The sequence below is a fragment of the Mustela nivalis genome, assembly GCF_964662115.1.
Source record: "Mustela nivalis genome assembly, chromosome: 2".
NCBI lineage: Eukaryota > Metazoa > Chordata > Mammalia > Carnivora > Mustelidae > Mustela > Mustela nivalis.
The window spans coordinates 41,455,605-41,478,780 of NC_139021.1; the positions used below are offsets into that span (position 1 = coordinate 41,455,605).

Sequence of the window (23,176 nt, forward strand, 5' to 3'; positions counted from 1 at the left end):
AAAAATGATTTTAAACAAAGTAAAGGTAAATGACTTATTTCTTCTATAGTCATCCCAGGCTTAAATGGCAATTCTATTGGACCGTTTACTCAGGCCCCAGTCCTTAGAGTCTCCTTATTTCTTTTCACACTGCATGTTAAAAACAATAAAATTAAAATTTAAAAAAATAGATGTGCAAATCTTATTAGCTCTTTTTTTCAAATTATATCCAGAAACGGAATTATTCTCTCTACTTTCACAACTCTACCCCAGGCCAAGGGCTATCATCTATCACCTGGACTTTAATGACAGCTTCCTAATTGGAGCCCTGGTTCTATTCACCAGGCAGGAGCTAGAATGAGGCTTTTCAATACTAAGTGTGATCATTTCAATCCCCTCAAAACCTTCCAATACTCTTCCATCTTACTTGGGGTAATTTCTAAGGTCACTATCACAGCCTAAAAGGCCTTACATGATCAGCACACAATCACCCCAACTTTCCAGAATCATCCGCTTCTTTCCACACCCTTGTTTGCTTCAGCCACACTGGGGTATTTGCTGCTCCTTGAACACTTTCCCATCTCAGGATCTTCATACTTGCTAGCCTGAGTCCCCTGGTCATCTACATGGCTTTGTCCCTCATTTCCTTCAAATCTTTGCTCAGATGTCACCTTTCCAAAGAGATCTTCCATGATCATACATGTAAAATAACACTTGCTCTCTCTCTCTTGCCCTGCCTTATTTGTCTTCATAGCACTTACCACCCCTGGCATACACTATTCATTTGCTTATTGTCTTCCACTTGCCACTAGAACCTAAGTTTGATTCATTGCTGTATCCCAGCACCTAGCAGTTAGTGCTCAATAAACATTTTTTTAATTTGAAGAACTTAAAATTGGAGATGAAAGTCTGATTTCATAGAGACCTATTTTCTTACATGATGACAAAAGTCTACTCGTACTGAACTGGGGCTAGCTATGGCCTTTTAGCTTAACTGCCCTTTTGTTAAATGAAGTTTCAAAAATTTATTAACATTTATTTTAATTTTGTCAACAAATATTTATAAATAAGTATGACAACATATAAATATTTTCAGGACTGTATAGAGACATATAAGTACTAAAAACATTCTTGGGGGATGCCTGGGTGGCTCAGTTGGTTAAGCAGCTGCCTTCGGCTCAGGTCATGATCCCAGTGTCCTGGGATTGAGTCCCACATCAGGCTCCTTGCTCGGCAGGGAGCCTGCTTCTCCCTCTGCCTCTGCCTGCCATTCTGTCTGCCTGTGCTCACTCTCTCTCTCTCTCTCTGATAAATAAATAAAATCTTAAAAAAAAAAGAAAAAAGCTTTCTTGTAAGAACACAAAACTTAATAATGACTACATTAGAGGAATAGGAGTGAGAGTGAGGGAAGAAGGGAAAGCACTTAGTTTTACTATTTTTCTATACCATTTAAATTTCTAGCCATATACATACCTTACTTTCATTTCAAAGAGTAAAATTTTAAAGTTGAAAAATAAATGACATTTTAAGCAATAAATCTACATGTGCTCTTATGGTACTCTCTCCAAAATACACTGCAAATAAACACTCCAAAATATTTGCAATACATTAAGAAACTTGGAAAGGATAGAGAAAAAAATAATTGATTATCTAGGGTAATTTTTGGGAAATGGAATAGGTAGGGAGAATGGACTTTCATTTCTCATCTTATAGCCTCATGAATTATTTGATATTTTTAATGACATGTACTGTCTGCATTAATTATTTTTTAAAAATTATTTACCTGGTTATCTGAGCATTTTCTTCTTATGTCAGAAATGGGAAGAGTTGAAAGAAGTTGTGTAAGAAGTAAGATGCACCCTCTTTCTATTCTTCCTCTCCCCCTCAGCGCCTCTTACAAATCCACAGAACAAATTAACAGAAAAAGTTCAAGATGGCTCTAAGGAGCTCACACCATGGAAAATTTTAAGTATGTAATATAACTTCTAAAATAGTGAAATACTGGTTTCATGGCGGTCACTCAACTCTAAGGGGTTTCTAGGTGTCAGAGCCACCATCTGGCCTCCCTGGCATCTAGACTCCATTCTCAGAAACTCATTAAAACTGAAGCTTCTACATCAGTGATCTCTGACTGTCAAAAGTCATTTCAGAACTCATTCCATTCTGACTTCCACACTGTATTTGAATCTGTGAACATCATCGGCTTCATCCCCACTTAGAAATTCCAAGGATTATTTTTTACTTCCTTTTTCCTCATCCCCATATTCCTTCACTCATCTAAGTTATTATCATCCTTTTAATATTTCTGGGATCTACTCCTTTGAGTACAACATGTTCTAACTCTGGTTTAGGTCCTTGTCACCACCTGTCTACAGCACCCCAACAGCCTCTTCACAGCTCTATTTCTGGTCCCCACTCTTTAAATATCAGCTTCACGAGGACAGGGACTGCATTCCTGTTCAGTCTTTCCTTCACTGCTTTACCCTTCATCCCCCTGGACAATGGCCAGCACCTAGTAGGAGCTCAACAAAACCCCTCTGCCTACAGAACACCCTACCATTCAAGGCCTTCCACAATCTGGACCAATGCACCTTTAAATTCAGCAAACTGTCATTTCCATAATCCCTTCATATTCAATCTGGATGTTTATATTTGTAACAATATGTTCATATATATAACAATATGTTTGTATTTATAACATTGCTCTTGTTCGTACTCTTCCTCCTGCCCAAAATGTTTTCTTTCTTGCTATCTTTTGAAATATCATTAATTCTTCAAGGTCTCACTATTATACTGCCTCCTCATGCCCACTTTCGCAGACAACCCTGGCTGAAGTGAGTTCTTCCTTACATTTATTGTCTAGAATGTTCATTTCATGATTTAATATATGTACTCCTATAAAAATATTTTGTTGCTGCTATCTTGCTCTGCAAATTATTTTTCCATATGCATATCCTGTCTTCTAACTAGATTTTAAATAAATTGATGGCCTGGGTTTTTATTTCTTTTACAAATTATTTTTGAATAGGGGCGCCTGGGTGGCTCAGTGGGTTAAGCCGCTGCCTTCGGCTCAGGTCATGATCTCAGGGTCCTGGGATCGAGTCCCGCATCGGGCTCTCTGCTCAGCAGGGAGCCTGCTTCCTTCTCTCTCTCTCTCTCTCTGCCTCCCTCTCAGTGTACTTGTAATTTCTCTCTCTCAAATAAATAAATAAAATCTTTAAAAAAATTATTTTTGAATAAATAATATAAAAATAAAAAATAAAAGGCACAGAAGAATTTGAAAATGAAGTCTCTTTCCTACCCTTTTCCCCCAGATACCCAATTCTCTACCCTGGAGGCAAGACTGTTATCAGTTCCTTGTAAATTCCTCCAGAAATAGGGTATGCATAGCACATATGAATTTGTAATTTTTAGAAAGCATAAATGGTAGCTCACCAAATACAGAAAACAGTACCAATAAACAGCAAGTACTCAAATAAACGTTTGTGAGTGAATACATAGAAACTTTTCTATGCTTTTTTTCATTTTTAATGTATCTTGGATTTGTTTCTTTAGCAATACTTGAAGAACTGCATTATTTTTCTATATAATAATCCATATTTTTCTGCATCCTACATGCCTGCATGGACGTATGACAGTTTATCTGACTAACATCTTCTTAACAGATTTTGACATCGTGTATGCTATTTTGTCTTAGGATGAAAGTTGCAATAAGAAGCCATGCATATAATTCTTCGGACATGTATCTTCCTGCATTAGAAAAGGAAATTCCTAGATAAAGCCTACCTGGGTGAAGATCTGCATTGGATAAATACAGTCAAGTTGCTCTCCACAGAGAGTGCACCAATTTATAATTCCCCAGTAATATATGAATAACTACCACCTTGTATCCTTGCAAACACTATCAAAGTTCAAAAGGTTGATAATAGGGGCTCCTTGGTGGCTCAGTCAATGACATATCTGCCTTTGGCTCAGGTCATGATCCTGGGTACTGGGATGGAGCCCTGCATCAGGCTCCCTGCTCAGCAGGAAAGCTGCTGCTTCTTCTCTCTCTGCTGCTTTCCTTACTTGTGCTCTCTCACACACTCTCTTTCTCTCCCTCTGTCATATTAAAAAAATCTTTAAAAAAGATGTTGAGGGGTGCCTGGGTGGCTCAGTGGCGAATCATCTGCCTTGGGCTCAGGACATGATCCCAGGGTCCTGGGATCAAACCCTGCATTAGGCCCCCTGCTAGGCAGGAAGCCTGCTTTCTCCCTCTCTTACCACCTCTGCTTGTGTTCCCTCTCTCGCTGTGTCTCTCTCTGTCCAGTAAGTAAATAAAGTCTTTAAAAAAAAAAAAAGTTGATAATAAAATCTGGTAGGTTAAAAATAAAATTTTAGGGACGCCTGGGTGGCTCAGTTGGTTAAGCAGCTGCCTTCGGCTCAGGTCATGATCCCAGCGTCCTGGGATCGAGTCCCACATCGGGCTCCTTGCTCCGCAGGGAGCCTGTTTCTCCCTCTGACTCTGCCTGCCACTCTCTCTGCCTGTGCTTGCGCTCTCTCTCTCTCTCTGACAAATAAATAAAATCTTTAAAAAAAAAAAAGAAAAAGAAAAAAAATAAATAAAATTTTAATATTATTCTCTGAGCAATGTTGAACTTGTTTCTCTTGTTTAATGTTTTTTTTGTTTGTGAATTCAGTCTATTCATGATTTTTGGCCATTGTTTAAATTTAGCTTTTCCTCTTGTTCATATATTATTATAGAAGTTTTTTATATATATATTGTAGAACTTAGACCTCTATTAATTGTATGCATTATAAATTTTTCTCTAGTTTGTAGGTTTTTTCCTTATGTTCTTTATTATTTTTCTACATGATATTTTAGAATTTGTATTTAGTCAAATTTGCCAATTATTTTCTTCTATAGGTTCTGGGTTTCTCCTTATTCTTAGGGCTATTCCATCCCAAGGCTAAAAAAATTTTTCCTGTTTTTTATGATTTTTTTTTTTAAGGTTGTATTTATTTGACAGAGACAGACAGAAGAGAGTGAGAGAGGGAACACAAATTGGGGGAGTGGGAGAAGCAGGCTTCTCACAGAGCCAGGAGCCTGATGCGGGCTCAATCCCAGAACCCTGGGATCATAACCTGAGCCAAAGGCAGATGCTTAACGACTGAGCCACCCAGGCTCCCCTTTCATGATCTATTATAGAATCATATTTAGTATTTAAATATTTGACTGGCCTGAAATTTATGTTTCTTTAAGAAATAAGTTTGAAACCCAACTAAGTATTTTCCAAGTTTCCCCAACACCATCTACTAATCAGTCTTTTCTCCACTGACAAGAAATGCCACTTTTATCACATATCACATTCCAACTGAGACTCGGTCTATTTTGATTCTCTACTTTAAGTTCCACCCATTAGTATGTGTAATCTATATGCCAGCCATACATGTTATTACAGTGGCTATAAAATGTGCATAATACCTGATAGGGTTGTTTCCTCTCTCCTTTTTCATAATATTCTTGGTTTTTCATATTTTTTCCAGATAAATTTTAGAGTTAATTGTGTAGTCTCTAAAACAGACAAACAATATCCTAGTAGAATTTACCAGGGTTCCATCAAATAAATAGACTAGTATTGGGAGAGCTGACATCTTTATAATATTTAATTTTCCCCTTCAAGAACACCCTACGTATTTCACTTACTAAAGCCTACTTTTGTATCCTGCAGGAGCATTCTAAGATTTCTTCAATTGATTAATCTTATACATTTCTTCTAAAATTTATGCCTTGGCATTTTTTTTCTTTTTGTTGCTACTGTAGATGAGATTTTTTCCTCTTTCATACATTTTAAAGAATTGTTGTTTAGAAAGAAGACAGCTGCTAATTTTTGGAAAATAAATTTGTATCTAAAACCTTTATGGGGTGCCTCAGTGGCTCAGAGGGCTAAGCCTCTGCCTTCGGCTCAGGTCATGTGATCCCAGGATCCTGGGATCGAGCCCCACATCAGGCTCTCTGCCCCGCAGGGAGTCTGCTTCCCTCTCTCTCTGCCTGCCTCTCTGCCTACTTGTGATCTCTCTGTCAAATAAATAAATAAAATCTTTAAAAAAAAATAAATAAAACCTTTATTATTTATAGTGATTTTTAGTAATTCCCTTGGGTTTTCTAAACATATAATCAAATCATTAAAAATTAATTTTTAATGATTTTTACCTCCTTTTTAATTACCCTATCATCTATTTCTTTCACTTACCTAAGTGTACAGTTTACATCTTTATCTGGGTCCTGACATTAATAGAAATGCTTATCATTTGTCCCTATTAAGCATCATGTTGGCTTCTGAATTGAAACATATATACTTTATCATGTTATTTTAAGGAAGTATCAATCTAATCATATATTAAAAAGAATATTTTTTAATTTTTTTAAAAGATTTTATTTATTTACTTGTCAGAGAAAGAGAGAGAGAGAGCGCACACAAGCAGGAGAAGCAGGCAGGCAGAGGAAGAAACAGATTCCCCAGTGAGCAAGGAGCCTGATGCAGAACTTGATCTCAGAACCCCAGGGAACATGACCTGAGCTGAAGGCAGACACTTAACTGACTGAGCCAGCCAAGTGTCCTGAGAATTTATTTTTTTAAATTAGGGAGGGCTTTTTATTCTCTTCTCAATGGCTACTATTGTCTTAAACATCATTAAATTTTAGACAATTAAAAAAAATACTGTTCACCTAGCTATTTCAATTAATGCCCTTTTCAAACCAGCTAAGTGAAGATTCATTACTACTTTTTCATAAAGAATTTACTTCTTACCTAAAATATGGCCAGTGGGACAGTGGCATTTTCCTTCTGCAGTTAAACCGCCAGGGCAAGAAATGCAATTCCAGCCATCTTCAGTAATACCTTTCTAAATTAAAACAAAAGTAAAATTTCTCCTTGATCAGTGATGTAATTCCAAAAAGCCACAATAGTATATAATTTGTAGCCAATATTCTAATAAATCATGCACACATAAGAGTTACATAAAAATTTCCTGGACAGCCAAACAGTGCTTACATTCTAAAATTAAGTTACATATGATCACTATGTACTGACTACTGTTAACTCTGGGCAACACTGCTTTCTTCTTCATGATTTTCAGTTCAAATGAGTCCTTACTTTCAAAGTAATACTGTCATTCAGTTTTTCAATTTATAAAAGTAAAACACAACAAAATTCAAAAGGATTTAATCAACAGATAGCCAATTAATTGTTTGGTTTTACCTTTTCTAACATATTCTAATTTTTATAATTCAAATACATTAGTTTTTCAAAATCAAACTATGATTCAAAATGGTTGAATTTTATGGTATACAAATAATATGTAAATAAAGTTGTTAAAGTTAAATTATAATTATAAAGTTAAATTATAAATTATCTATTGTTTGTATTAATAAAGGTTTTTGATAAAATATGGTATCATTCAAAATTGGGCTACATGGCTTTTCCTAACCTGGGGCAAAACCAAATATGGATGTAACCAAAAAGAACAAATGGTAATAACAAAACAATAAGAAATTATTTTTAATTTTGGTTGAAAAGACTGGATATATCAAGAAATGCTCCTAAATTTGGCAGTACATTTAGAGAGGACTATTTAAAAATTATGATTATTTTGTAATTTCACTGAAGAATAAATTTGCTTTGTACCCATTTCATATTAGGAGCTTTTTATGATTGATAATTCAGCAATGGTCACTATTTCCAAAAACATAAAATAAGTATTAAGTGGTAATCAAACTTATAAGTTAAATCAAATTAGCCATAAAATCAGGACAACTGGTAAATTAAACTATCAACTTAATAGTAATTAATTTAATAGTATTTTAAATTATTAAATTGCCAGATTTCATTTTTTTAATCCAGATGAGAAGAAACATTACTACAAAATAACTGCCTCATAAAACTCCTAATTATTTTTTTTTAAACATTGTATTTATTTGACACAGACAGTGAGTGAGCATAAGCAGGGGGAGCAGCAAGCAGAGGGAGGAGGAGAAGCAGGCTTCCCACTGAGCCGAAACCTGATGTGGAGCTCAGTCTAGGACCCTGGAATCATGACCTGAGTTGAAGGCAGATACTTAAACGACTGAGCCACCAGATGATCCAAAGACTCCTAATTTTTGAAAATGATTGCAAAATGTATTTGCATTAATTAAAAATCATTATATATAGTAACTAATTCACTCATTTTCCAAAAATTATGATATAATGACTAACAAGACAGCAACAGATATTATTTAACCTATTTAATGATGCAACTGGCATTTCATGAACTTATTACACCTTAGGTATCGTTATGAACATGAATTGTTATAAGACTGCTGACACAACAGGTCCAAGACAGAACTCAATCTGTACCAGTCAAAATATACACACATCCCAACTTGCTCTTTATATGTATCATTCATCTATTAAAAAAAAAAAAAAGTCACTCTGTGAGAAAATATAAAGACAAATTTCACAGCTTTGCATTTTTAATTTCAGATTTTAAAAACCAAAGCAATACATTTGTTTTTTCCAAGTTTGCATAAAATTTCACTGATTGCCCAAAATTTACTCTAGTAAAAATAAAAATAATTTAAATAATTTTAAAGTTGGGGAATATATTAGAGGATGGCATTAAAACATAGCTTAAAAAATAAAGACAGTTAAGGGGTGCCTGGGTGGCTCAGGTGGTTAAGCAGGTGGCTCTTGATTTCCACTCAGGTCATGATCTCAGGGTCCTGGGATTGAGCCCTTGCATGGGGCCCTGCACTCAGCAGAGAGTCTGCTCAAGGATTCTCTCTCCCTCTCCCCTCACCCAACTTGTGCTCTAAAATGAATAAAATATTTAAAAAAAAATAAAGACACTCAATTTACTACCTTTTACAGTAAAATTATTTTAAAGTAAATATTTGATACCATGTTTTCTGGGCACTTTTTACAAATAAAATCAGGTCCTCCATTATTAGAGATCATCTGAAATCCTGGTAGGCACATACATGAAGTTCCTAAAAAGAAAAGAGCCAGTTTTGACCTTGGTAAATAAAAATAATAAAACTCCAAATAGGTAAACTTTCAATATTCTTAAGATCTTAGAAAGCAGTATAGCTGTTAAGAGCAAATCCAGAAACATACTATGTGGGTTCTAATCTTAATTCTGCTATTTAGCTGTGTGATCTTCAACAAGTTACTGAACTCTGTGCCTAGATTTCCGCTTTGGCAAAATGGGAACGATAACAGTACTTACCTCATACGTTTGGTATGAGTATTAAATTAGTTATTATATGGAAAGCGCTTAGAATGTGTATGGCACACAGTAGGTATTTTGTTTCCTACCACTTTAACTGCAAGCAGAACTCAATTATTAAAGTACTGAACTTTAATTTTAATAATCAAACTATTCACTAACTGCTATGGGAAATTTTACAGTTCTATTTCATCCAACCATACACATATATTAAATGATCTCAAATTTACTTTACCAAAACAAAACTTAATTAGTGAAATCATCCTGATTCAAATAAATGGCTATTTTTCTCTAAACAGACAGTAGACTTTATAACCGTTATTCAACTTGCTGGATAGGTAAGGTCAGCATTCTCTAAGGATACATCAAGTGGAAACCGATCCCATAGGAATCTATGTGGTAGAATGCATAGGATATTTGGGTTCGTAAGTACGAAGCTACCACCTTACACTTTAAGACTCTGTGAAACGTTTTCTCATTCATATTTCCTCACCTGGGGAGCCTGACCAGTCTTATGTAATGACTTAAATGAGGACATATCAAGTTTAAAGATGGCAAAAAGTTAACACCATGGGTGACCAAATCAAGACTGAAAAACATCCTAGACTTTAGAATATGGAAAAAGTCTTATTCTGAGCAGTTTCAGTGAGGAGAACTAAGACCAAATGGTGGAAGTATCAAGAAAAAAGAAATAAGCTTAATCTAAAGAGACTTCAAGGGCAATTAGTAATATTCGATAATAAAAGGTATAAGTCCTAAGGAAATCTATATTAAGGACACACGATATAGTGGGAAAATACACGGGTAGAAACTGAGGGCAAGGAGACAAAAGTTCTTCCGATCCACAATTTAGGTGACAAATAAGATATTACAACATCAGCTGGGCTTCAGTTTCCTTATCCGTAAAATGAGGAGACTGGACCTGATCCTGAGTAAGGTCCCTTATAGCTCTAGGTCTCTAGGATTAGAAAAGCAAAATAAAGAGTTAACAAAGCTTATAGGCGCTCCTTTGCGTTCCCTCCCCGACCCGTCCTGTGACCTCCTCCTTTATACTTCGCTAATTCTCTATTTCTTTTCTGTCTCTGGTAGGCGACTTTCCAGATGCCTCCCGAAAGACCCCTCTGATGAGAAGCGGGGGACGGACGCGGAGAAATTCATTACTGGCGCTGGCTCACGGCGTAGCTTACTCTGGGCTCCCCAACCTCAACTGGGTGCAAGCTGCAATCCTCCAAGGAAACCCATCCCTCACGCTTTGGCGGTTAAGTTTCCTGAAAATTTCTTCCCGCAGGCGGAAAAAGGTGTTTCAGAGACACGCCAGGGACTGAGGGCAGCAACAAGGCGGAGCATTCGAGCTCTGGCTCGGGCCCACCCTGAACGGTCTCACCTCGGGCATCCCGCCTCTGGTTGGCTCCGCACGGGACACAGGACAGCGCGGAGATATCGAAGTACTGGTTGTGGCCGCAGGACTCTGGCTGCAGGAATGGGAAGGAGAAGGTCTGGGCGTGTGAGACTCGCGGGAAGACCAGCAGAAGGAATACATGCGCAGCAGCCGCGGATGAGACAGACCAAGCCGCCATGGCTACCCCGGGCCCACCGCTGCCCGTCACCATGGTGCAGACGCCCGCGGCCGCGCAGTCTGTGGCGTCCCATCAGCCGCTGCGGCGAATCTGTAGAGCCGATTGGACAACTCCGTCTGGGGATCCGGAAGTGTCTGAAGTTGCTGCCTGGTTGCTAGGTGAGCAAAGCCGCGGGAAGCCGGCGGGTCTGAAAGGATGGGTTACAGAGGCAAGCTAATCCTGTAGGCTGGCGGGCCGCAACTGGCTTTTAAAAATGTGTTTCCGGCGCCTGGGTAGCTCAGTGGGTTAAAGCCTCTGCCTTCGGCTCAGGTCATGATCCCAGGGTGCTGGGATCGAGCCCCCCATCGGGCTCTCTGCTCAGCTCTTCTCTCTCTGCCTGCCTCTCTGCCTGCTTGTGATCTCTGTCTGTAAAAAATAAAATAAAATAACATAAAAAATAAAAAATAAAAATGTGTTTCAAACCCATTGCCGTGATGCGCTGTCAGTTTAGGAGGTCGGTAAACAGAATACCACAGCAAAGGCAGTGTCTGAGTTTATTACACAAATTAAGAGTTGAGTTGTTTCATTTCGCTGTTGAATGATGTTTATATGAGAATTTACTCAGACCAAGCCATTTTCGCATGAAGACATTACAACAGTGTATTTGTCAAAACACGTTTGTCAGAAAAGTAGGGAAAAACCCACTGATTTGAAATATGCAATGCTAGACTGGCTTTAAAAAACAAGATCATTCCTGGCAGACTGTTCTTTGGGTTTCTAGTTTCTTTGTTTTGGATCAAGAAAATCATGCATATATAATGAGATTGTTTTTTGTCAATAAAGAAGGAATCTAATTTTTAACCTAATTTATGCATACATGAATGTTGCCTTTCAAAGCAAGTACCTTTGGAGGCTGTTACCACAAAAATATTTTAGAATTACCTTTAGAGCCAGTTTACAGATTATATAAGAAAATTTTACGTCTTAATGTTTAAATCTCATGTCTGTTTCTGTTGCATTTTGTTTATTTTGTTTTCACACCCTCCACTCTCCCAATACAATCACCCAGCATAATTTTTAACCCCTTAGTCATCAGTAGTAGCTTGAAACAAATGTGGCTTTCTCAATGTTTTTGCAGTAAAAATGATTTGTCACTACTAAGGAAAATGCATACGTACACAATTCTTATTTTTTTAAAAGATTTTATTTATTTATTTGACAGAGAGAAATCACAAGTAGACAGAGAGGCAGGCAGAGAGAGAGAGAGGGAAGCAGGCTCCCTGCTGAGCAGAGAGCCCGATGCGGGACTTGATCCCAGGACCCTGAGATCATGACCTGAGCGGAAGGCAGCGGCTTAACCCACTGAGCCACCCAGGCGCCCTACATACACAATTCTTAATGCTTGTTGAAAATACATCTAAGTAAAGTTAGATAACTTTAACCATTAACCCCCATCAGGACTAGTATTTCTCATGTGGCTGTCCCCAATAGACCAGCATTAACCCAGTCACTAATATCAATGGTAGAGGACACAGGAAAAATATGTTCTGAAAACTCTTCCTTAAAGATGAATTCTAAAAAGCGTTTTGGGGTAATTATGCATTGTTGGAGTGTCTAGTTGATAGTGAAAAATCACTTATCTGAATAAGATTTTTTAAAAACATGTGACTATACAAATGTTAATGCAGACTCAGAAACGGTATGGTCAGAATAGTTGAGATTAATCTACAAAAGCTTTGTATGGATGATTTTTAATTCTAGTCTTCTTTAATTAAGTGCATACTGTTCTGTGGAAGGGATTGGGACAATATTTACTCATTGCCTCCTATGTAATTAAAGCAATAAAAGAGCTTCCATTCATGATGGTTTTCCTTGTGTCCCACACTGTGCACTATATTAAGTTCTTGGCAGCATTAATCTTAATTCTTCATAATAACCCTTTGAGGGAATACTATCCCTTTTTGTATCCTTTAAGAAAAAAGAAGAAGAAGAAGAACAACAACAACAACGAAAGAAATTGAAGATCAAGAAAGTAACATTCTGGGCACCTGGGTGGCTCAGTTGGTTGAGCGACTGCCTTCAGCTCAGGTCATGGTCCTGGAGTCCTGGGATGAAGTCCCGCATCAGGCTCCCTGCTCAGAGGTGGTGTGTGTGTGGGGGGGGTGTCTGCTTCTCCCTCTGACCTTCCCCCTCTCTTGCTCACTTGCTCTCATTTCTCAAATAAACAAATAAATTAAATCTTAAGGGGAAAAAAAAGAAAGCATTTTAGGAAGTGGTGGAACTAGAATTTATTTCCATCTAGTCAACTCCACAGCCTGTTAAGTTTTCAGTTTATTAAGTGGGTTCTTTGTGGAATAGAGAAAAATGTTGGCATTCTACATGTAGGACAAACCTATTGCCTTTAGTTAATAATATGATACTGACATTGTATACCAGGGACACTGGAACTGTGATTGTCTAAGACCTGTGGGCATTACACCTAACAAAACTGCTCCAAAGTGCGGCGCCTGGGTGGCTCAGTTGGTTAAACAGCTGCCTTCGGCTCAGGTCATGATCCCAGAGTCCTGGGATAGAGCTTCACATCTGGTTCCTTGCTCAGAAGGGAGCATGCTTCTTCCCAGCCTGCTGTTCCCCCTACTTGTGCTTGTTCTCTGCATATCTCTCTTTCTTGCTCTCTCTGTGTCAAATAAATAAAATCTTAAAAAAAAAAAAAAACCTGCTCCAAAGAGCTAAATAAAGACCTTAGTTGTAGTGAAAAGATTCAAAATACAGTTAGGTTTGTCATAACTGTGGATACTGTGGGTTCAACTGTATAAACTACTTATACAAGGATAGCAGAAAGAATGTTAGCTAAAACTGTAAACATATATTGGGACTGTATCATTAGAGATATTTTTGCTGCAAGTAAATAGATCACATAGTTTAAGCCAGTTTTAAATGGTTTAAACAAAAACAAACATGAGAAGTCTGGAGATAGGTGGTCCGTGGTCTTCCTTCAATAATGTCAGTTAGTCATCACTGCAGTTTCCTTGGCTTTTCCTATTAGTTGAGTGTGTTTCCCTCAAACCAGATACCAACATTTAGATTTAAGACAGGAAGAAGACGAGCTGAGCTGAACCAGAGATATTTCCACTGGTTCTTTTTTTTTTTTTTTTTTAAGATTTTATTTATTTGTCAGAGAGAGGGAGAGAGAGCGAGCACAGGCATACAGAATGGCAGGCAGAGGCAGAGGGAGAAGCAGGCTCCCCGCTGAGCAAGGAGCCCGATGTGGGACTCGATCCCAGGACGCTGGGATCATGACCTGAGCCAAAGGCAGCTGCTTAACCAACTGAGCCACCCAGGCATCCCTCCACTGGTTCTTTTAAAACATGAAAGCAAATGTTTTCTCTGTGTCATGTATAGTGCTAAACTTCTTATATGCATTATTTGAATCTTTTTAACAACCCTATGAATAGACAGTGCATTTACCAGGTTTAAGGACATACCCAGTATCACTCAGCTAAAATGTGAGAGAATTATCCACAGAAATGGATGAAACTAGGATAACATGGTTTAATGTCAGCTTACAAAATCCATGAGAGGATGAGTTCAAAGGGGATAGCAAATGCTTATTGAACACCTATAATGAGATAGGTGCTGCACCATGCCTTACCTACATTAAAAATTAAAGCAATGGTGGAGGGAGAGGCAAGAGAGGATGAATGGAAGAGCTGTTTCAGAGGAAGAATCATGAGAATGTTATGACTTGGACAAAGAAACAGAAGAAACAAAAATAAGGATCACTCAGTTTCTGACTAGATGGCTAGGTGGATTGTGACATTATAGGAAGATAGAAATGTCTGGGAACAGATAAAATCTTCTGACTGAATATAGAAAAAAATATAGGTAGAAATTTAAGTTATGGGAATTGGGGTGCCTGGGTAGCTCAGTTGGTTGAGTGTCTGCCTTTGGCTCAGGTCATGATCCCAGGGTTCTGGGATCAAGTCCCACCGTGGGCTCCCTGCCCAACAGGGAGTCGCTTCTCCCTCTCCCTCTGCCCTCCCCACCCCTGCTCATTCTCTCTCTCCCTCAATCTCTCTCTCTCTCTCTCTCAAATAAATGGATGAAAATTTTTTAAAAAATAAAGTTATAGGAATTATCTGTTTGTGGGAGTTGGGCCCATATAATAATTTAAACAATTGATATTAATTGCTTGTTTTCATGTGTCAGGCGCTGTAATATCTCATTTAACAAAATTGGACCATTATAATCACTTCTACTTTACAGACAAGAAAACCAAGACTTAGAAAACAATATATGTCTTCCTAAGGTCATGCTCGGATCTTGATTCTAACTCAGGTAATTTGATACCAGAGCCCACTGATTCTTTACTGCTGCTCTTGAATCCCTGGCTGTGCTTTCTTTGGCATGAATAAAGAAAGGGGAAAGGCAAGTAAGTCAATGAGGGGGATTAATTAATTAAAATATTACAAATAATGTGATGGGAAAAAATGCAAAGTGCAGAAATGGAGGTTGTGGTCAGAAAGGGGAATTAGTGCAATCATGATCTTAAAATCAGGGCACTTTGTGTGCTAAGCCCCGCTCTCTTTCCCAGTCTTCAGACTCTTGGTGTTACTCTAGTCCATACTAGAACTGCTGCATTACATTCAATATATTCTACACTGAACTTGGCTTCCATGATGGAACAGGCAGCTTTTCTCCAGGTTATTCCTAGAATAAACTTTCTGGTTATTCCTGCTCTTTGCCCTTTGTTGGCTCAACTTCCTTCACCTAAATATTATATGGTGATTCCCCAAAGGCTCAGTCCTAGACTTTTTTTCTCTTCTCAAACTTTGTTTTCCCTGTGGATGATGTCAACCATATCTGTGACATCATTGACCAGTTTTGGGAGATGATTTATGTATTTATATATATCCAAGGATCTTTTCTGAGCTCTGAACAGAATTTCCACTCTGGAATGAAGTATTTTTAATTCAAGGTCTCCAAAACAACCTACGAACTTCATCACTCCCCCAACTCCAACATTGTCTTCTTCCAGTTTTTTATATCTCAGTTAATGGCACCATCATCCTACCTGAAATACAGACCAAAAATCTAAAAGTCACTTTCGATGCTTTTCTTCATCTTCCCATTTCAGTCTAGACTTCTTCTTGTTGTTTTTTTTTTAATCTACTAATATTCCTTGAATTAATTGCCCAAATACCCCTTGAATTCACTTTTCTTAACCTCTACATCACTATCACCTTAAAATGCTACCTTCTCCCTTATGAATCACTGCAATTACCTATTTGAGACCTTAATTTTTCAGTGTTAGGCATTATTATTTTATTTTTTTGTTTAGGTATAATTGACATATAACATTATATTAGTTGTAGGTGTATAATATAATTCAGTATTTGTATGTATTGAGAAATGATCATAACAGTAAGTCTAGTTAACATCCATCACCATATAGTCACAAAATTTTTTTCTTGTAAGGAGAACTTTTAAGATCTACTCTAAGCAACTTTCAAATATGCAATACAGTATTATTAACTATAGTTACCATGCTGTATATTACATCTCTGTGACTTTTCTATAGCTGGAAGTTTATACTTTTTGACTCTCTTCACCCATTTCACCCACTCTATATCCCCCCACACACACCTTGGCAAACCACCAATCTGTTCTATGTTTGGGGGAGAGGGGTTTGTCATTTTTTAAAAAATAGATTCCACCTGAGTGAGATCATATGGTATTTGTCTTTCTCTGTCAGACTTATTTCTAAGTACTTAGTGTAATGCCTCAAGGTCCATCCATGTTGTTGCAAATGGCAAGATTGTATTCTTTTTTATGACTGAATAATATTCCTATGTATGTGCATATCATCACATTTTCTTTATCCATTCATCCATCAATGAACACTTAGGTTGTTTCCAATGTTTCCATATCTTGGTTACTTATAAATAATGTTACAATAAGTGTGAGGGTGCACATATCTTTTTGAGTTAGTGTTTTCATCTTCTTCAGATAAATACCCAGAAGTAGAATTGCTGGATCATATAATAGTTCTCTTTTTAGTTTTGAGAGGAACCTCCGTGGAAGGTTCCGTGATGGTTGTACCCATTTAAATTCTCACCAACAGCACACAAAGGTTTCCTTTTCTTCACATCCTCACCAAAACTTGTTTTATTTTTTATAATAACCCGTCTAACAGATGTGAGGTAAGATTTCATTGTGTGTGTGTTTTTTTTAAAGATTTTATCCATTTATTTGACAAAGAGAGAGAGAGAGCACAAGCAGGGGGAGTGGCAGGCAGAGGGAGAGGAAGACGCAGACTTCCCACTGAACAGGGAACCTGATTGGGGCTCAATCCAAGGACCCCAAGATCATGACCCCAGCTGAAGGCAGACACTTAACCAACTGAGCCACCCAGGCGGTTTTTGATTTGTATTTCCCTAATGATTGGTGATGTTGAGTTCATTTTCATGTACCTATTGACCATTTGTATGTTTTCTTTGGAAAGATGTCTATCCAAACCTTCTGCCCCCTTTCTAATCAGATTGTTTCTTTGCTGTTGAGTTGTAATAGTTGTGTATATATTTTGTATATTAACCCTTTATGAGATACATGATTTGTATGTATTTTCACCTATTCAGTAGTTTGCCTTTTCATTTTGTTGACGGTTTTCTTTGCTATGCAGAAGCTTTTTAATCTGATGTAGCCCAACTTGTTGATTTTTGCTTCAGTTGCCTCAGGCATCTATTTTTTTTTTTAAAGATATTATTCAATCACTTGAGAACGTGTACATGCTTGCATGCATACTGTATGGGTGGCTGGCGGTTGGGGTAGAGGGAGAGGAAAAGCTGATAACTCCCCACTGAGCAGGGAACCCAACATGGAACTTGGATCGTAAGACCCTGAAATCATGACCTGAGCCAAAGGGAGACCCTTAACTGAGAAGCCACTCAGGTGCCCCTCAGGCATCTATGCTCTTAAACACATAAACCAAGAATGAAAAGACTATGCAATCTATTAAACTGGAAGGGGAAAATGAGTGTTTAAGAGAGATCTCAGGTTAAGTGTATTGCATATTCTCTTCTTTCTTGGTTTACTTCTTTCATTGGATAGAGTAAATACTTCATCAACTTCCTGAAAAAAGATGCATGCGATGTAAATTTTTGAGACCTGCATATTTGCAAGTATCTTTATTCTTCCCTCACAGTTACTTAATAGTTTTCTTGGGTATGAAGTTCTAGTTTGGAAATACCCCTCAGAATTTTGGAGGTGTATTTAAAAAGAAAAACTGGGGGCACCTGTGTGGCTCAGAGGGTTAAAGCCTCTGCCTTCGGCTTGGGTCATGATCCCAGGTTCCTGGGATCGAGCCCCACATTGAGCCCCTCATCGGGCTCTCTGCTCAGCAGGGAGCCTGTTTCCTCCTCTCTCTCTCTGCCTGCCTCTCTGCCTACTTGTGATCTCTGTCAAATAAATAAATAAATAAAATCTTAAAAAAAAAAACTGCTTCTTTTTCTTTTTATTTCTACATGGCCATTGAAAAAGCTTCCATTTTGATTCTTTTGTGTTTAAATTTGTTTTTTACCTTCTGGATGTCTTAAGGTTGTTCCTCTGTATTCATTTTTCTTAATTTTACCGTGTTGTGTCTTGGGGTATTTCAATGTCTTTTTCTATTTTATTGGATTTATTTGAGAGAAAGTGAGAGAAAGCATGTGCATGATTTGAGGGGTCAGGGGACAGAGGGGCAGGATCTCAAGTAGACTCCGATGTGGGGCCCCGGCTTACAACCCTGAGATCATGATCTGAGGCAAAACCAAGAGTCAGACGCCACTGAGCCACCCAGGCACCCCACGGTTGTGTCATTGTCTTCCTTTTGTTGAGCACTTGTTGATTTTAATTGTTCCTTTGAATATCTTTCATTTTTCCTATTCTCTCTTTCCGGATGCCCTATTTTCAGATATTGGACCTCCTAGACTATTTTGCTTTTTTTCTTATATTATTTTTTCCATTTATTTTGTTTTGCTCTACTTTCTGGAAAAATTTCCAAGATTTTTCTGTCAAACATTCACTTGAATTTTTCATTTCCACTATTATTAATCAATTTCTAAGAGCTTTTTTATTTTCTGACTATATCTCATTTATAACATCCCGGTATTCATGAATGCAATATTTTATCTCTTTGAGGACATTAACTGATAGTGTTTCAAAGTTTTCTTCTCTCTGCACAATCTCTGTTTTTTCAGTTATGTTGTTTTTGTTATTTATGTATATGTGTATTATATCTATGTATATGTATGTTCATATGTTCATATATGTAATGTATGCATATTAGAGTGGGGCACACTTAAAAGATAATAGGAAGCTCTAGGGGGCGCCTCAGTGGTGATCTCTGGTAATGATCTCGGGGTCCTGGGATGCAGCCCTTCATCGGGCTCTCTGCTTGGCGGGGAGCCTGCTTCCCCCGCTCTCTCTGCCTGTTGCTCTGCCTACTTGTGATCTCTCTCTCTGTCAAATAAATAAATATAAAATCTTGGAAAAAAAAAAAAGCTAATAGGAAGCTTAAGGACAAGCGGGAATCGCTTCTCAGCCTTTTGGCTAATATCAAGTGAAGGAAGGACAGGTGGGGCTCCTTGACTGGGCTACAATGTGTACCCTGATTTGCCTGGGCTTTCTTCGGGCATCCCCCCATGTCAGTATTTTTTCTTTCTTCTCTCTTGTAGTGCTGATCAGATTCCCCAGAAAGAAAAGCCTGGCTGCCCAGTTTAGTGGGGAAAGAGGGTGTGAGTTTTATCATTCAGTTTCATCATTTACATACTGTCTTTCTTTGATATAATAGAACCCCTGATCTCATTTGTACCCATTGTCCCCTAGTCAGACTTTCTCCAGGGAATAAGCTTTCAGTCTTCTGCTCTAGTGGGGGAGACACAGGTTTCTTGGTACTAGAGAGAAGGAGTCTTAAGTGCCTGTCTTTAGTGCTTTACAAATTAATGTTCAGCTAACTGTTTTTCACCTCCTTCCCCAGCAAAAGATACTGAGGGCTTCTAAGGCCTTTAGGACTTATTTGGTGCACATCAGATTGCTTCTTACCTTTTATGTCAATTTAAGATTCAGCCCTCCTGGATTCACAAAAGAACTTAGGACCTATCCATCTGTTTCCTGCTCACAAAGTTTTATCACTGCTGCCTCCTACTCTTGTTATCTTCATTTGCATGTTTTTGCTTCTTTCAAAAGTTCCTTTTCTATCATTAGGATTTCTGGAAGGAATGGGAGTAAACACCTGTATTCAAACTGTCACCTTAAACTGGAAATCAAAAAAACCTGTTAACCTGTCCTCATACACATACTCTTGCCACCCTCTAATCCATTCTCCAAACCTCAGCCTGAGTAATCTTTTGAAATGCAAGTCTAATATATCACCTCTCTGCTTAAAATAGTTCATTGTTTTTTCCAGGGGGAAGCTCAAAGTCTTGAGCATGAACCCCAACTCCCAGCAGGGTCTGATTCTTCCTTCATCCTTTCATTGTCCTGTGCACTCTCATGCATTCTGCCTGCATTGGTCTTCTTTTGGTTTTCTAAATGCTGCTAAGCCAGTGCACCTCTCTGCATGAACCACCCCTCTTTCCTCCCCCTCCCTGGGAATTTCTATTTACTTTGTTAACTCACCCTTTTCTTCCCAACTCATCTGCCACTTCTTTAAGAAACTCCTCCTACCTTTTGTGATCAGGCCAGGCCCTCTTATGAAATACTCTCACAGCATCATGTATTTCCCTTTTATAGCTCTTGTCCCTGCTATAAATTCACATTCAGTTGAATAATTCACTAGTTTTCCTGTCCTTTCCTGTATGACCAGATTTATGAGAGCAAGAACCATGTCCAATTTTGTTCCCCATTGTCTCTTAGCATCTGGAGTTCTGCATTATACATTGTCATTTAATAGAATTTGCTGCAATGGAAAAGATTAAATCAAAACTTGCTTCATTCCTTCATTCTCTAGTTTATTACCAACTTCTAAACTCTGAGGGGATCTCAATGCTGTCTTCTCTCACTTGATGCCTACAAAGGGGGCAGAGGACCAATGTAATGTGGGTTAAGCCTGGAGTAGGCACTAGCCAGTCATGAGACAGAATTTTTTTGTGTCCACAAAATTTTTTTGTTACATGCACCAGTAACCAGTCTCATGGAGGACTCCAAACATTTCTACCCATTGCATCTTGAGGTTGGAGTCACTAAGTAAAAAGTTTGCCACAACACTTTACTTACATAGAAAAGAGACAGCAGGATCAGTTTCAACAGAGGTGTCAGTCCCTGGTGGCCAGTGGGTCTCTCCTGGCCACTGACACAAGGCAACTGGCCTATGTGCCACACCCCTCTCATGCTGCAGTGGAAGCAACCTGGTCCCTCTCCTCAGGGAACAGATACAACAGTGGGTTGACCAAGTGACATAGAATAGATGTTTTGAAACACATACAAGAGTACTTAGTGAGCCCAAAACAAGGAAGGCTATTCCCACATAAGGTGACAGGCCAGGTGCAGTCTGTGTGGGCTCTTTAACTCTTGATAAGGAAGGGTTCCAGACTCAAGGCTCATTCTTGTGCAGCTGAGTGGGGGCTGAAAGACTGCCTGCAGGAGACTTCCAACACAGAGCCTTCTACATTATTTTATTTTACTGTTTGGTTTTCTTCTTACATTGTCTTTGGAATTACAAGCACTGTGTCATTTAGTCCTCAAAAATGGCCCTGAATGGTGGGTACTGTTATCTTCACCCTACAAATGGAAAAGTTTAAGGATAAGGAACTCATTCACAGTCATGAAATGGCAGAGCTGAGATCTGAACTTGGATCTGCCTGACTGAGAAACCCAGTTCTTAATCTCCATTCTCTACATGTCCTCCTGTGTGTGATGGCATGTGCCCTGTCTCTTCTGCTATAGTATAAGCATCCTGAGAAAAGGGGACTGTGAGTTCTTCACCCCAATCTCTCAGGAACCTTGGCAAGGTGCTTGATACACAGTCTGTGCTCAATAAATGCCAGTGGAATTGAATGGAAATCAAGGTGTGCAAGAGGAGGAAAGGTCCTTGAAATTGAGAAAATCAAGGAACTCTTAAGACCAAGTGACAGAGGTTTTTTGTTTGTTTGTTTTTTAAAGATTTTATTTATTTGACAGTCAGAGATCACAGGTAGGCAGAGAGGCAGGCATAGAGAGAGGAAGGGAAGCAGGCTCCCTGCTGAGCAGAGAGCCCGATGCAGGGCTCAATCCCAGGACCCTGGGATCAGGACCTGAGCTGAAAGTAGAGGCTTTAACCCACTGAGCCACCCAGGCACCCCAGTGACAGAGGCTTTTATTGTGGTTGTTGAAGAGCTTAGAAGGGTAGCTAAAAACCGTCTGATATCAAAATCATTCAGGAGGGTAGGAAGTCATGTAGATGTGGCAAAAAGCTTGAAGAGGCTAAATGCCCAGGCAGAGCCATGGAATGCTCGCGGCTCAGTGTGGTTACCATATTTTAGGATAGTCTTTGGTTTTGTTGTTCCAGAAACTTACTTTTCTTTCTGTTCTCTAAAATGACTAGGTTTCCATGTCGACATACTAAAGGTTCAAGAACTATTCAATAACCAGAATACCATGTAATTAAACCCAATTACTTCTGCTGGAATTTTCTGGCTTTGATTGTAATGGTATTGTTATCTGAGTACGGCAGAAGGCAGACTATAAAAGACAGGCATTCACTATAGTGTCTTGTTTGTGGAGAAAATCTGTGTGAGTAGAAGGGGCTAGTCATCCCATAACAGTAAAAAAAAGCTGGCAATACCTGTCTAAGCTTGTCCAAAAGAGGCAGTCTGATCTAAGCACACTTGTTCGGACTAGCCTTATAGTAAGTGTTCAATAAATGATAGTTATTATTTTTGTTAATGTAGGTGAGAATGTTTCCAGGTACCCTTTAACTGAGAACCACTTTTTGAGATTAAGTATCTCCTCATTCCATTTTCATGTTTAGCAAACAATTCTCTGAGCATTTGACTTCAAATAGAGAGCATACACAGGTCAGAAAAAGCCAGAGCTGACCTCAGGTCCACTTTGCCAGTGTTTCTTCTTGTGAATTAATATTGACAATATTCACATCCTGGAGTGTAGGTTGTGTGCTTGTTTAAAGGGAGTCTACCTCCAAGGACAGAATCCTCCCCTGTGGCCTCTGGGAGCAAATGACCAGGGTTCAATTCCTGGCTTTACCTTGCACTATCCCTGTAGCTTTGAACAAACTATGTGATCCTTTATGTCCATTTCCCTTATCTGTAAAATAGGAAAAATAATAGTAACTACTTCTGAAAGTAGTTGTAAGAATACAATGGGATAATGCACAGGGCTTGCCACATAGTAAGCCCTCCATAAACTTTAGCTTTTGA

The 23,176-nt window shown here is 38.5% G+C and overlaps 1 protein-coding gene across 2 annotated transcripts in view; it reads right to left on the reverse strand.

Moving 5' to 3' along the window:
• The window catches only part of TMEM67 (transmembrane protein 67), a 70,619-nt gene that overhangs the window by 46,304 nt on the left and 1,139 nt on the right, over positions 1–23,176 (reverse strand). Inside the window, exons 2-4 of one of the 2 annotated variants that reach the window (XM_082722884.1) lie at positions 10,613–11,210; positions 8,901–8,989; positions 6,771–6,864 (exon numbers count right to left, since the gene is read on the reverse strand). In XM_082722884.1, the coding sequence (XP_082579010.1) occupies positions 6,771–6,864; positions 8,901–8,989; positions 10,613–10,838 (409 nt within the window). In that variant the 5' untranslated portion in view covers positions 10,839–11,210. Of the gene's footprint in view, positions 1–6,770; positions 6,865–8,900; positions 8,990–10,477; positions 11,211–23,176 lie in introns of those variants that run through there. The other variant, XM_082722885.1, reaches the window with a different exon arrangement.